At 34.1% G+C, this 16,784-nt stretch overlaps 1 protein-coding gene across 1 annotated transcript; it reads right to left on the reverse strand.

The window, feature by feature from the left end:
• Window positions 1–2,108: 2,108 nt before the first annotated feature.
• Window positions 2,109–5,551, reverse strand: LOC143531400 (GDSL esterase/lipase At5g45670-like). Its single transcript, XM_077026708.1, has 5 exons — window positions 5,267–5,551; window positions 5,022–5,146; window positions 3,175–3,426; window positions 2,859–3,084; window positions 2,109–2,609 (listed from the first exon to the last, which is right to left on the reverse strand). Exons 1-5 carry the CDS (start codon window positions 5,508–5,510, stop codon window positions 2,365–2,367), a joined length of 1,092 nt encoding a protein of 363 aa, XP_076882823.1. The 5' UTR covers window positions 5,511–5,551; the 3' UTR covers window positions 2,109–2,364.
• Between the last annotated feature and the right edge of the window lie 11,233 nt (window positions 5,552–16,784).

Raw genomic sequence — 16,784 nt, forward strand, 5'->3', positions numbered from 1 at the left:
ATTCATCTTAAATTTAGGAGAGATTTGTATTTCAAATATGATTCACCCACAATTTCCCAACTACTAAGAAAAATAAAACTTAATGAGCCGTACTACTAACTGGAAACAAATATATGGGAATCACTGAATTGTTTTCTACATATAATTTATGAATGCGAATATTATTTGCATCGGTTCAAATGGTTGATAAGCGTACGAATTTAGATTTTACTATGTTATTTAATGAAAGTATATTTGTTGAAGGATTCATATTCTAAAGTAATGTATGAGATATGCAACTAGTAAATGTAGAAAAAGAGATGTGATTATTGTCTTAAGTGTAAAGGGTTGGACCCTTAAAACCCTTATTTATACCTGACTCTTTTATTGTTTAGAGGGTAGGGTTTCGGGTCCATGTTTCTTCCTAAAGGGGTAAAGGGTCCGGGTCGAATATTAGGCAAAAGGGTCGGGTCTTACCCTTTGAACAGTCATAATCTGAACTAATCATTAGTTTTCGACATCTCCCCTTAATTCGACTACTTGTAACTACTAATATTGCTTATAAGTGGTATTTTTCATTCCCAAAGCTTGTTGAAATACCATTAATGGTTTTACATGGCACAGTCGTCTTGGACATTTACCTTTATACAACTTGAAAAGTTTGAATGTTTATCATATTGTAATTTGATCCATGAAACTGGGATGGTCTAAACCCTAACATGATTAAAATTTTGGTTAGAATATTTATATATATCGACTTATTTTTTTTATTCGTATGGGGCATTCCAAATCACGGAGACCGCTCTATTTAGTAAAGACCTCATATATAGCTTATTATTTCCTCAAATGCATTACTTTGTCTATACCAATGCTTCCGTGCAGCTTATGATCTTTAAACAAATCTTATGCGAATAAAATCAAATAATTGCATTCAATTGCTAATTTATTCCTTTTGTTTTATTGTTTATGTTGGAACTTTAGTATGATTGTCGGGGGTCTAGAGTTATCTGCAACTCAAAGGACTGTGATTCTCTGCTACAATTTTATTGAGAAACTTGATGATTGTTTAAGTTGATCAATTACTAATTAAACAAGTTACTCATCACAAATGATCACTCGGTCAAGTTTGAGAATGCTGAAAATAACTCGTTAGTATGGCCTTATGACTTCAAAACAAAACATATGCAAATAAAAGTACATACTTATCTTAAATGGTGGTTTATTCCTATGTTTTAATGTTTTATGTTGGAATTTTAGTATATTTGTTGGAGGTCAAAGAGTTTTCAGCAACACAAATAATTGTAACTCTATGTTTTAGTTTTATTGTGAAACTTGATGATTATTTAACTTGATCAATTACTTAACAAGTTACCCATAACAAATCATCACTTGGTCAAATGAGAGAATGTTGAAAATAACATGTTAGTATAGCCTTATAAAGCATTTGGATTAAGTTTACCAATATGACATAACTGATTTTTGACAATTGCTTGATGAAGGTGATTGTATATAATGAATACTTAGGGGGGGGGGTGCAATCTTGGTTAACCTTAGATATATACCTATTCATTGTGGAAGAGTTACATGAATTAGTAACAACAGATCATTATTAGAGATCTTTAGTATTCCTTATGTACATTTTAAGAGCACAGTAAGCTTTCTTTAGTGAAATATTCATCCATCAAATTAAGGCATCATAATAGGAATCAATCATGATATCATCATCTTCTTCAAAGATCATGATTCCCACAAGTATCCCTAATTTATTGATCATGTTAATGTATGTGATTTAATAATTTTGATTATAGTCTCAATTTGACCCATGTTTAAAGGACATATCAGCATGTGTTATCTACACTGCAAGAAAAGAGTCTTTTAGGGTCGACGGTTTTAGGGGTGACGGGCCACAATCCGCGTCCACTTTGTTTCCCACTCACCCTGGCCGTTGATCTGAGATGGATCCATCGGCTATGGTTTAATTGTACTTAAACCTAATAGGAGCGACCGGCGTCGCCCCTAAAACACCCTTTTCTTGTTGTGCTACTGGTTGAGGTTTTAAGGATATGTGAGCTAACCGTTCTAAATTTATATATATTAATAAATAGTTAGCAAAAGAACGATATCTTTTACTAAACTTTACAACAAATATGAAATAAGCAACCACATTCATAATACAAGATGATACGGCCCATTATATATCTCACTACTTACTTGTCCGGAAAGATTTATGAGGTGAAGGTTTTTACTTTTTATTACACAAGTTCACCTCACCGGCCGCACATTAAATCTATACTACAACAATAAGTTCAAACTCTGAACTTCATACATATTTTTTTATCCATATACACGAATCAATATGAACCAATGTCGACTTTGATTGAACCCTTATGCATCACTGATATAGCCAGTTTCTTTGTCATTCGATAATGCAATGGCCTTGGAACTGTAAAATGAAGAAAGGGTTTCATATGCCCTTTTCCCCGCAATAACATTAATCCTTTCTGTCGGATGAAACGCGTCCCAGAAGTAATAGTTTTCCCTATTGCTACATGGAACTTCATTTGGAGCACATTGCCCTTTGCCGCTTGTGCTTGACGCTCGGCAACATGGTCTATCAGTAACATTCATATCTGTAGATAAAGACAATGTTTAACTTAACATGTTTAATTAAAAATTTAAAACCTTGATTCAAGATGAAATAACTATCAAAATGATCATGGCGACTCAACTATTTTCGAGGCTCAAAAAGGATTCATTCGATTTCTAAAGAAAATTGAACTTTTTATATTCAACAATTATTACAACCAAAGTTAGGTTATTGGGACTTGACCATAAACCACAGCAAAGTTATTTGTTAATAAGATCAAACCACAACTTACCATTAGGATAATCTAAGGAAGTGTCGAGTAAGATAAACTTTGCATCAAGGAGCTTATTGTTCAGATCATCTAGTGTGGCACTAAGACGGGAGTTAAATAATGTGATCGCACTATTAACCGAATCCACACAGGAATTCATGCCAAACTCGGTCATGATCCCTGGGGTACACCCCGAATAACCAGCTGCAAAGATCCCAAACATTCTAGCTCCACTTTTGTACAATACCTATGGATCAATATTAGAGCTTGTTAATGTTGTAATTATGTAATATTTTTATAAAACAACGATGTTTGCGATTGGTTATTGACGACGAACCTGAAGTTGTTGAGAATATTGTTTGACAAGAGCTTCGGCATATTGCTCGGGCGTGTAAACACTACTCGTGTTATAGTATGTAGGAAGGAAGTAGTTGTTAAGGTAGTCGTTGTTACCCATTCCAACAGTGTATATGCATTTATTAAGGTACTTTTTCGTTTCAAAGAGGCTTCCCTTTCCAATCAAGTAAGTGGGCCGTAAAATCGTGATCCAGTGATTTTTGATTTGGTTATCCAAGCTTATTCGAGCACCCTGTGACGACCAACCGTCGCTTATGTTTAGTATGATCATATGAGCAAATAATCAAGAACTGCAATCCGTTAAACTTGGACCATTTCATTTTTAAGGTACAAGTTAAATGCATGGAGGGCCTAGGGTGCGAGTACAACTGAGTGACTGACCCATTTTTTATTTATTATTTTATATGTAACATATAATTTATTTTTTTTATATGTAACGTGTATTATGTTTTTTTTCGACTGAACCAGAGGTTTTTGAAATTGGAAAACTTTAATCTATACATATCATGTTAGAAAAACAAAGTGAAAAGCATAAAATAAAAATGAATATCTAATTCGGACGATTAAGTAGAGAAAAATTACCTTTGGGGGTATTCCGAAGGTGTAACCTAGGCAACAAAAAAGGGGCCCGATACTTCAACTAGAGGAACGACCTGTTGGTTCACCAAACCCCGACTCAGCGTCACACGTTCTCCAGGTATTCAGTTATTCCTTTCTAAATGGTTATGGAAACATACATTACTTTTTCGTTGACTAGTTACCAGGGCCGGCTCCGAAAAAGCAAAAAATAAACTGGGTCGAAGGCGAAATTTTTTTTGGACCTTAAGTAAAAGATTTTGTTGGGTTTAAACAATTTAAAAATATATATGGGTTTACTTGGTTATAATTTGGGTTGTGTAAAAAACAATTGTATAAAAAAAGGATTAAACATGTGTTAAATCCTTTGCCACTAGACCAAACTATTGGTTATGTAATTAGATTTAAACATTAAATATACATTTTGTATTTCATAAAAATACAATACGATTTTTTTTTAAAAAAATCCGGGCCTAGCGGGTGTCGGGCCTGTGGCCGTCGACCACCTTGACTCACCCCAAGGCCGGCCCTGCTAGTTACCTCAAAAACCTAATCGTAGTTTTAGTGATAGCGGTCGCAACCGGTTATTATTATTATTATTTATATGACTAAACCATCACAAACTAAAATTCCGGACATCAAGTTAAGATACCTCCTAGCACAGAGAAAAACCGACATGGTGAAAAAAGCTTTTTTAAGTCCTCTGGTGAAGATATGTAATCGGACTAATAATCAAGTCTAACCAACTTATTAGCTAAACGGCAAAATTAGAATCTTAGTCTGTTAAATTGCCTTATATGAATTTTTTTTATTTCGAAAATTATTTCTGCTCAGATGAATTTTTTTTATATTTCAAAAATTATTTCAAGTGTATATATATATAACTAAATAACAATATATGACATATCTCAGTTCACGTTAACTTGGTCATTGTCGTACGTAATAAACTGCCCATTTGGTATTAGTGGTGGGTAGTCATACACGTGTTCACTCCTATTTATTAGAAAACGAGAAGTTTGTCCAACGTTATTATTTATTCAAAAATATGCTTTACCAAATGCTTGTATCTTGGTGGTACGAATTGAAAAAGAAAAATATCTCTCTTTATTAGTCAATTTTTCTATTTCTATTGAGACAAATGTTTTAAAAGTTGGATGACTACCCGCAACTAATACCAAACGTGCGAGATATTTAAATTATCGAAGGCGACCCTGACCCTGAACATTATGAATACCAAGAAAGAAAAAGTACCAAATGTTGTGCAGTTTCGGCTCGAATACCGGCTGCCCCAGACGCATAATTTACCCCGGTTACGATCTCCATGTCTTTCGCAGTAGCGAAAGGTGGGATGAAATCATCAAACCCAAGTAGTTGAGCTGTTTAAAACAAAAACATATAGTAATATGAAATTATGAAGTTAACATACATGAAAATTGAATAAGTTATCTTTATAGTTTATACACACCAAGGCTATATAAATATTAATATTATTATACCAATAACATCGGCAGTATTCCGGCCATTGGAAAACCGGCCGGTTGGACCGTCCGGGAAGTCGATCCCATAAGGTGGAAAGTTAACTTTTGCTTGAGTAAGAAGGTGGTTGTTGTTGCCGTTATCCATTAAAGAATCACCGAAAATGAAGTAACAAGGGACTTGAGGGTTGCCATTGGCTGGTAGTAGTAGTAGTGTCGTGGTGAGCATCAACAACACCAAGGTTTGACTGGAAGCCAACGTCATGTCCAGAGTCTTGCATAAGGCTCCAAGAGTGGTGGTAGTTGTAGATGACTCAACACCTACCTTTTTTAATGTGTATGGTCCTCATGTACTTATCTTGAAATGTGCATAATGTGATTGAGAAAACTTGTTTGTAATTTTGTGTAGTTTCATAATGTTATTGATTAAAAAAAAGTAAATTAAATTTTAATAATTCAACCTTTGTATCTTTTAAATATTTTAATTTTATTGGACATCTGTAAAAAAAATACTTAATGGTGTTAAGTTGTATCTGAAATTCGGACTAATGTTTTAGGGCTATTAATCGGAAAGAGAATACGAGTCGATTAATATAAAAGTTACTTCTAAACGATGCTCCAAACGATCATTGGAAGGAGGATACGTGTATTTAAACTTCCAATTAGTCAAGTCGATCATTGTTTGGAGCATCATTTCGAGGTAAATTTTACATCAGTCGACTCATGTAGTCCTTACGATTAAAAGCCCTAAACCATCAATTCCAAATTTAGCTAAACTTAATGTTGTTGTTGTTATTAATGGAGATCCAATGAGACAAAATTGTTTAAAAAAGTGGGACTTTTAACAAGATTATTTTAATGTGAGATTATTGTTGGCCACACAAAAATATGAGATATTAAAATTCAAATTTAATTTTGAGTATTAATATTATTTAAGTCGGGTTAACGTAGAAAGTGAGAAATCATGCAAACCATAAGAACATTCCCAATCGGTTCTTCAATTTCAAATATAAAATTAAACTAAAAATCACTAGTTTTTTTTTCTTTTTTTAATTAAATAATATTATTTTATACCTTTATCAATATATTTTCTATCTCTTTCACTTATAAATACTTTTAAAAAATATTTATAAAGATATGGAGGATGAATAGTGATTTAACCATGACCGCTGAAAAGTGATATTTTCGATCTCTCTTATCCACTCAAAACAATTTCAATCACACTCTAAATAATAAAAACACACCGACATAATATGAAGTACCTATTATGAACGCTCAAGAAACTGAGAGGCAAAGACGTGATAGCAAGGTAATAATCATGTGGATAGCGTAATTCTATAAATGTAAAAAATATATATTTTTTATTTTCTTTGTTTCTAGTTTTTTTAAATGGCAGGCCACTCAAATATCAGAAAGAAACAAGAAGGTATGGCTAGGTTGGCTGGGCTGTCTAATTGTCTGTGATATGTTTAATCAGATTACTTTTTCGTATATGCAAGTTTGAAATATATGTTAAAACTATTGCAATTCCCAAATTTGGCACCCGAAAATATACTAGGAAAAGAATGAGAGCATCTTTGATCAGTTTTTTTTTTACCATCGGCCGGGGCTCAAAAATTTCGGGAGCACAAACATTTTTTATACATATTACATATATATGTTTTTTAGTGTTAAAAATAAAGTTATTTTCAATGGTTTATTAGATTATTACATGCTCAGAATAGTTTCTGCTTATAAATCGGTCGATAAAAGTTTTATCCATGTACGCTATCGAATAAAAAAATTTCGTGAAGGCCTACAGACTTTTTTATTTTGGCTCGGCCGATGTATTTAAATTCTCAGAGACGGCACTGCATCTTCTCAAGCATTTAGTTTTATTCCAATAAACAAGCGACAAGTTATGGTAGCTAGTCAAGCTTTAGCCGGCATTTTATGGGTATTGAAATTAGTCAAAAGTACATAAGACTCACTTTTAACCAATACAATATCCGCCACGTGCAAACACGACTAAACTTAGCCTACAACTCTAGTATTTTAGCAAGCATCCTTGATTCATAGTCGGCTTTAAGATCTGTATTTGTTCACTTCGCCAACTTATTATTTTCCCTCTTATTAAGAGCATTCTCATCTAATCCACCATCTCTAAATCCAAAATTACACTAAAAACTAATATATATTTTTCTCTCTTTTTTCAATTAAATAATAATTTTTTATATCTTTATTTATACTCTTTTTCTCTCTTTCCTCACAACCACTTTCAACAAATATTAAAAAATATAAAGGGCGTTTTTCAAATATACAGAGAAATTAGTGCATTTTCTCTCTCATATATTGTCACAACACCCTAAATCACTCCATAAATTATATAAGACCATCCACTATGGGGCGCGGATGGGGTCTTTTTTTGGGTGCGGTGGGCGGCAAACACCGCTGTGGGGCGCCGTTGAGGGCTGGACGCGGTGGGTGAGATTGTTGCAACGACCGGCAGGGATGGGGAAATCATGTGGGCCGTCTCTCTATCTCTCAAACACACATACATATGTATACCTTGTCAAAGTTCTGACCAATTTCCGGCCGACGATAACCACGAGCTCCGGCACACCTAATCCGAACATACAGTTACAAGAGTGATGTATATAAAAATATACATCTTTTTAGCATCAAATAATCTCTAAAAACTGCAACTTCTATCGTATAATATAGTTAAAATAACTACTTATCATGTTAAAATGTATTTTCAGGTAAATCCAAGCCTCAAACGAAGAAACGAATGAAAAGCCAAAGAAAAACCAAAGAAAACAACAAAACATGGGGTTATGCTTCAGGAAACATGGGACCGTGCTTTTTGAAACACGGGGCTGTGCTTTCAGGAAACACGGGGCCGTGCTTTTGGAAGCACGGGGCCATGCTTACCTTTCAGAAACGACAAAAAGAATTAACACATGTCAGTAAAAAGCACGGGGGCGTGCCTCAGGAAGTACAGGGCCGTGCTTACCTTCTAGACACGACAAAAAGAATTAGCACATGTCACTAAAAAGCACGGGGTCGTGCTCATCAAGCACGGGGCCGTGGCCACGTCACAGAAAAGACAAAACAAATCTGGCACATGTCTTAAAAATGCACGGGGGCGTGCTCATCAAACACGGGGCCGTGCTTCACACTCCAGATTGCCTGTAAATAGTGGCTCTTGTGCCATTTGAAGAGTGTGCCTTGAAAAGAAATCTATTCGGTTCTCTCTAATAAAAACACACACTAACACTCACTTTGAAGATCTAGTGAAGAGTTTGAAGGCTTGGAGGTCATCACTATCAACCATCATCATCATCATCATTAAGAAGGAAGATTCATCTACATTTGGTTAGATTGTTCCAGGTTTAATCATGTATATGTTATTATCATTCATCTTAATGTTTATCATCATGCTCATTATGAGCTAAACTCATTTTACCATCAAAAATCTATGAAGAAGCTTTGTTTTACTTGATAATTATATAAAACATGTGGTGTAGTCTAGTAAAGTACATGGTTATATTACAATTATATTTTGGTGAAAAATGTTCCACCATCTTAAATCACTAATTCAAAGTTGGTGGTTGTCAATTCCATTGGCAATCGTTCATGATCGATTCATGTTCTTGAAAGATAGAAATACTTTGATACATTATCGAAACATGGATCCTTATATTGTACTTAGAAATGATGAGATATAAGTTATGATGTATTTTTCTAAACCTTGGTAATCCGAAAATGGCTTTGCTTAGGATATCAAATTAGTTAAAGAAATCATATGTTAATGGAATGTGTAATTATAGCCTATATAAATCAACCAAGGGGAGGTTGTGTGACTAAACTACAACCACCCGAAGTTGTTAGAATTGGTATTTGAGAAATCGAAGTCAATCCTAATCTTTCTATTTTACGAAACTACTTGCCAACTTAAATTGACATCAATGAGATGGCATGACATTAGAAAAGGGTGGACTTTAAAATGCGCATGCTATCTCCTTAGTGCCAAAGATGCTCACTTAAGGTTTAAGAAGCTATCTATCATATATTATTATGGCAAGTTTACCACATGTTTAAATATTATTTATCAATGCTAAAATGAAGTGAATTCTTGATCTTAGATGGTAACCTTCGCATAATTGAACAACTCGTTTAGATACTCTTGTCTCGGTCACCTATATATATATATATATATATATATATATATATAGTATTTATATTTTATAAAAAGTTTAAAAATTAACCCCAAAATGATTAAACCTCCGATTGAAGTAAAACAACGATTTATTATTAGAAACCTTTGTGTCCACGGATCGATACTTGGTTCTTACCAATACTATTCTACATGTACGATAGGTATACTTGCCTATTTTGTGTGTGTTTAGTCTTTGTAGAAATCACTTTTATAAATTTAAAACACGATCTTGTGCAAAAGCAAATCATTCCATCCTTTCATATTTTATACCACTAGCACGCACAACATCAAAGTTTTTGGCGCCGTTGCTGGGGACACGGTACGTTTCTAAGAACGATCCAAGTTTTAATTTAATCATTGTCTATAATTGTACAAATTTTTTTTACTTCCATTTTTATTTTTATTTTTTTATACTAAATTATATAATTTTACGGCTAGCCTACTTTTTACCTTTAGTTACCTTACTTTACTCTAGCATTAATTAACTTAGACCTTAGATAGTTTAAAATAGCTTAGCCTAACTCGTAGTTTAACTTAGACTAACCTTTAGATTAACTTTAGCTAACTTTTACTTTAGTGTTTAATTTTGATTTAGTCCCATGTATGTCCTCTATTTTTGAGCCCGAGCTTGTTTCTCCACTTTCTGAACCGGAACGACTCTTACGTCGACGAGCACGTAAACGGAAGCAGAAACCGCCGAAGCAATCAAAGACGAATCAGTAGACGCCACCACATCAGGAGAAAATCAAACCGAAGAAATGATGGCGGCCCAGAACAATGAGCCGAACATGAGCCAGTATGCCAAGCCAACTCTCGAAGGCTACGTCAATGGAGTGGCTCCACCCGAAATTACCGAAAACTTCGAAATCAAATCTAGCACCATTCATATGGTGGAAAATTCAGTTCAATTTCATGGTCTCCTCGACGAAGACCCTCTTTCTCACATATCTCGATTCCTACGAATAGCACGCGAGAGAGAAAACATCAAATAACACGTGAGATTTCAAATTCCCAAAATAGCCCGTCAAATCTCACGTACACGTGAGTTTGTGAGATTCCCCGTGACTTTTCGTGGTCCAATCAGATTCTGCCAAGGGTGTTCCACTCCCACCTACCACGATATTTTTCATCCCAAATCTGTCGGAAGCGTAACTTTTGACACCAAATATAACCTGAAAAAAACCAACTTTAACGTGATATTTCAAGCTGTTTTTATCGGCAACGTGAGTTTTCAAAATTATGGTTTTTAAAGTTATTTTGAAATTCATCTCCAAAGATGAATTTCAAATGAATTTTGTAAATTTCAAAAAACCTAAAACATCTTCATCTTCTTCATCATATTTATCACCTTCATCATCTTTAAACATCTGATCCTCCATAACATCCACCCATACATCAACCACATCATCATACTTCCTCAACACACCTTTTAACTCATCCACCATATATATCACCTCCTAATCCATCGCCGCCGCCGGACCTCTCCAATCACCCACCATCCCCTCCGGCATCGGCAACCACTCATCGGAATTCACATCATAAACAACACCTTCTTTACCACCATTAAGTATATAAAGCTTCTCTTTTCATCCCACACCTATCTCACTCGCGACGACCACGGCGGCGCGTGAGACTCCGGCGGCGCATCACCGTAGTGGTTTTTGAAGTAGGGGTCCAGTAGACCAAGTCTTGGTAACTGGGTTGAAGATTAATGGGTGTGAAAGATGATTAAGGTGATGAAGATGAAGGTGAATATGAAGAAGAAGATGTACAAGATTATGAATATGATTTTTTTAAAGACAAAATTAAAATTAAATTCATCTTTAGAGATGAATGTTAAAAAAACATAAAAACCATCTTTTTTGAAAACTCACGTTGGAGACGGAAACAACTTGAAACATTACGTAAAAGTTGGTTTTAATCAGGTAAGATTTGATGTGAAAAGTAACGTTTAAGAAGGATTTGGGATGAAAACTTGCGTGGTAGGTGGGAATGCATGACACATGGCAGATTTTGATTGGTCCACGAAAACTCACGGGGAATCTCAAAAACTCACGAGGACGTTAAATTTGGAGGGCTATTTTTGGAATTTGAAATCTCACGTGCTATTTGATGTTTTCTCTCTCATGAAACGGGCTATTTTTGGAATTTGAAATCTCACGTGCTATTTGATGTTTTCTCTCTCATGAAACGGGCTATTTTGGTAATTTGCTCTTGATAATATTGTATGGTTTTTATTATTAAAACAAGGTTTTTTTCCTTTTTCGGATATCCGAAATTTCGGATATCCGAAGTTCGGATATCCGAAGTTTCGGATTCGGATTCGGATAGTGATTTTCACTATCCGAAAGTTCGGATATCCGTTTTGAATAGCCCTATTTTGAAGCCCCCGGTGCCCACGTGGCGCTGCCGTGGCACTGGAGAGGGGCTTCGAAACCACTCACCATAGAGGACAGTCTAAGGGGCAATTTCATAGAATAATAACCAAGTTTCAAAAGTGTTTCAATTAGATCACTCAACTTTAAAAAGTGTTCCAATTAAGTCACTCAACTTTCATATTTTATTAATTAAAGGTTTTTAACATTTTTTTAGCCCTTTTCTTTTTTGTTACATCGGAAATCTTTTATCTTTTTTTTATGCTGACGTTGAGTGACGATGTGATTTTTATTTTTTATTTTTGAATTTTAATATAATCAACGTTTTCTAAAAATTACTAAATTTAACTACATATATTGCAAAATCCGACCCCCACATCTTATCCTTCATTTATTGTTTGACGCACATAAAAATCGGTGAGACTCTGTTTGAAGATTTAGTGACCCGATTTTGTAATAATATGCATGAGTAAACTAATTGAAAGACTTTTGAAACTTTATTAATATTTTACAAGATACTCCTAATTATATAAAAATCTCACTCAACAAATTTGATGATTTAAATGTGAACGCTTTATGGTTCCAATTCAGCTCTAATGGTTCCAATTAACAAAACAAAAATAATGACAACACATTTTTACTTTGTTTGCATAAATTGTATGTATAGTTTTTATTTTTAATATTTGATTAAAAGAAAATTTTAAATTCCAATTTCACCTTTGTTAACTTTTTATTAATGTAAATCTCTTACAGATTTGGTTCATTAACTTTTATAAAAGAAAAATTAAACATGTGGTTATGTTTTTTTCTTTGTAAACATTTCTATAGGGTTGTAATTAAAAACGGAGTTGTTTGACAAATGCGACGTTATTATAGTATCCTAAATCATACCGATTGCTTGTATCATACCAGTACAATGATGAAAAGAAGTGATCCAATCCAGTTTTAAAGATTTAATTTCATCTCTAATATGATATACGCATTTAGCACATTTCATGGTTTACTAATTTAGTTTTTCTTTGTTAACTTTCGTTCGTTAACTTTTAAAAAGAATAACTAATAACGTTAGTGTGCTTAAATTTTCTCTGAATGTTTCAATATAAGATTTATTAAAAGTGTAGTTGTATTTGAAATAAATTAATTTTTACTATGGTAAATTGTACCGAGTGTTGACACCAAACACCAACAAGTTCGATGACAAATTGAACCACACTGGTCGAACGATGTACCGGTGTTGTATTATCAAGAGCGATATCGGTACCATTTTTTATGGTTTTTGATCGATGTATGACATGTATCGAGAGTTAAATTATTCTACAAAATGGAACAAAAATAAGAAGGATGAGAAGGATTTGTAGCTACATAGAAAAACCACTCAGAAAAATTTTAAAAAAATAATAAAATCATAACTCAAAATTTAATAAAAAAACGAAAAAAGTAAAAACACAAAAATGTTTCCACCGTCTTTCTCGTTTTCATGAAAAAAACAAACAAAACAAAAACACACTAGTAAGTGAAAAAATTCGTTGTGTCCTTTTGTTTATAATTGTATTTTGTGTTTATTTTCTTCATTGATTGTGTCTTTTTTTTCCTTAAATTGTGTCTTTTTTTCTTTATATTGTGTTATACTACTAAACATTTTGCTATATTTTGTTCGACATTTTGTTATATTTTACGATCTATTGTGTCTTGTTTTAGTTATAATTGTTACTTTTGTTCATTTTCGTCATTGTGCCTTTAATATCGGCATTGTGTTTTTTCATCAATTTTTATGTATATTTTTTGTATATAATTTGAATGGGAATGATGGCGGAAACATTATTTTTTATTTTTTTGTTATTTATTTATAATTTGAGTTATGAACTTTTTATTATTATTTTTAAATTTATTTTTAAGGAGTTTTTTTGTGTGGTCACAAATTCTTCTCACACTTTTTATTTTTGTCTTCTTTTTGTATTGATATCATTTTAGACATATCATAACTTTATATTATTGGTTATGGTACACACCTTTTATTTAATCAATTTTGTTTTTTATTTTGTAATACATTAGTATTTTTCCTCAATGCAATTACTCACAAATTCATATTTCTAACAAATGTTTGTGTTTTATAAGTATATTCCTCTCTGTAGCAAATTTGCGCCGCCAACACGTCGAAAAATCTTATTAGGTGGATGGATACTCCACTTGAACTCACAACCACCCGTAACACTAAACAATTAACGCGTGTCACCTCACTTCAACCATGTTACAATAATTAAAATAAAAAAAAAAAAACTAAAAGTTGCATTTCCGACCATTTTTTGTCGCTATAATTTCGATTGCAACTTCGTCTCTACTTAATTTTGTTTCGTGTATCTATTGCAGAAGTGTGCCTTTTTTCGGTTGCCAACACTTATTTCGTCATGGATAAAAATTTATTTGTTTTTTTTGGAAATAAATGGTAATCAAATAAACTATCATTAATAAAATATTCACTTTTAAACTAATATCTAATCTAACTAAACTAATATGTATCAATGAGATACTGGTATTGATCAATTGACAAATATAAAGTGTTCAAATATCCACTAGCGGATCTAGATATAAATTTAAGGTGTAATGTTAATTTTTTTTTACTGTATTTCATACAATATAAACAAAACAAAAGTATATACACGTTAATAAATATAATTAAACACATTGGTGCAAATTTCCTCTCTTCGGTTACTAGACATCGAGCAATTACACCATTTTCTTTTATTTTATCAAACGTTTCTCTTTCGACCGCACATATTAAAGCACTGCTCAAATATTCAACACTTATTTGCTTGCGCAAACCTGTATTTATAACATCCTGAATATTATAATGATAAATAAAGAAAGTTACGTTTAGTGATTTCGCGTTATTAATTAAGTAATGTCGAGTAAAGAACGGATCATGGACTTAGATTAATTAAGGTGGGTTATGTGACATCTGCCCCGATCCGACCCGACCCAGGTACCCGTTTCTCCGATCCGATCTCTTTCTTTTATGATTTAATATTTATACTTATATTTTACTTTTAATAATAATATATATAATTTCCTTCCCGCCTCTCCCTCTCTTTCTTTCCGCCGTCCCGTCCCTCTCCTCTCTTTCCGCCTTCTTTTCCCTCTTGTCGCCGTCCCGCCCTTACGCCTTGTTTCCCTCTTTTTCTTCTAACTCTTTGCTTGTCCTTTGTTCCTTCCCGCCTAAGGTTGTCTGCGCAGCTCCACGCGCCAGACCCCTTACAAGGAATCCTGCGTGAAGACCACCTGTTTCAGCGATACGCGAGACGAACTCTTCTCGCAGCGCGCTAAGAACAGTAGTTCTTCCCGCGACGCGCTAAGGATTTGTAGTTCTTCTCGCAGCGCGCTAAGAATCGTAGTTCATCCCTCGACGCGCGAAGAATTATAGTTCTTCCCGCGGCGCGCTAGGAATTTTAGTTCCTCCCGCGGCGCGCTAAGAAATGTGATTCTTCCCGCGGCGCGCTTAGAAATGTAGTTCTTTCCGCGACGCGTTAAGGTTAGTTCTGTCTGCCTTCGCGCTCGCGCTCTCTTGACCTTCTGTGTCTGCCTTCGCGCTCGAGCTTTCTCGCGCTGAACCCTTTGAGTTTTCTTCTGTTTAATCTAGCCGTTTGCTTTTGTGTTGTCTTATCTTTTGTGTTGTTGATCTAATCTGCTTTATGTCTGAAAAGTTACTTTCGGCGCAGCATGCGCACCAACCCCATTGGTTGGCAGATAAAGTGACTGACATAATCTTTTGAGATCTGCTTTTGCCATGCTTGACCAGTACCTTTTTCTGAACTGCCCATACCTTTTTACTGTTCCCTGTCAGCTTTTTCTCTTTTTCCCTGCTGCCATATCTTTCCATATCTTTTGCTTTTGTTTTCTTATGCTTTTTGATATCTTTTGCTTTTGAAATCTTTTACTTTTTGGAGATCTTTTCCCCTTTTCTAGGGATTGTGTTCCCTAGGGTTTCTCTATAAATAATAGTATTATTTTTCCTAACACTACACACACAAAACACTTAATCTCTCCTGTTCTCCTTGCTCTCTCTGCCGTCTTCCTCTCTGCCTCCGTCTTCCTCCCTGTTCTGTCCTGCTTTTCCGGTAATATATATATATTATATATAATAATTTACTTATTAATTATGCTAACTTATAATCAAGACATTAAAACAAATCGTTAAAACAATAATCTTATTTATAGGTTAACTTGTGCTTGTTTAAAGTTGGTTCTTGCTTTATCTTACACCGCATCGTTTATCAAGTGAGTAATCTCGTACCTAATCCCTTTTTGCTTTTAATGTTTTGGGATGTTCATGTGTTCATACAAACTTAGAGTCTTAAACTTGTTTATGAACTTTAGTCGCGCAGTATCCCATGTGTTGAGGACGTTTACTTGGCTGTTAATTTGTATGTGTGTATCATTAACCGATTTGTTCGGCCTATTCCGCAGTTTTCATGGATCCATTAGATGAACACGGGAGACCTATCGTTTACGGTTTTCTTTGTTTACACTTGCACAGATGTTTTATCGTTTTTGTGCTCAATTGGGAGCACGGATTGAACTATGAACTATGAGCTATGATCTATCTAGGCTTGATCACAATCTGATTGCACCCTTGTTAAACACCAGACATACACGTGTTGCGCGCAGATTTATTGTTATCTATGTATTGTATTAAACTTGATTTCTCACCAACACGCAAGTGTTTGACGTTTTATTTTAACACATGTTCAGGTTTGCAGTAGCTGTTTTGGAGCTTGTGGACACGTAGGAAGTTTTCTTCATTTTGGACCTAGATTAAAATGTATCAAGACAAGTTTTTGCTGTTCGAATATTATGATTTATAATATATTGATTTATGATGTTTTATGTTATCTTGTTTACCATGCGCGTGCGCGAATGAATGTATTTATTAAATATTGACACCCAATAGTGTCACGAGTAATGAAAC

Source organism: Bidens hawaiensis, unplaced genomic scaffold (genome assembly GCF_021521415.1).
Source record: "Bidens hawaiensis isolate Kalapana, Puna unplaced genomic scaffold, B.hawaiensis_p1.1 tig00009159_1, whole genome shotgun sequence".
NCBI lineage: Eukaryota > Viridiplantae > Streptophyta > Magnoliopsida > Asterales > Asteraceae > Bidens > Bidens hawaiensis.

Bases quoted from the DNA above. Each gene is read 5' to 3' on its own strand.
- LOC143531400 (XM_077026708.1), bottom strand. From the start codon at position 5,510: ATGACGTTGGCTTCCAGTCAAACCTTGGTGTTGTTGATGCTCACCACG. The intron at 5,147-5,266 runs GTATAATAATAT...TGTTTTAAACAG, and splicing joins GAATACTGCCGATGTTATTG to CTCAACTACTTGGGTTTGAT. The intron at 3,085-3,174 runs GTTCGTCGTCAA...ATTGATCCATAG, and splicing joins AATATTCTCAACAACTTCAG to GTATTGTACAAAAGTGGAGC.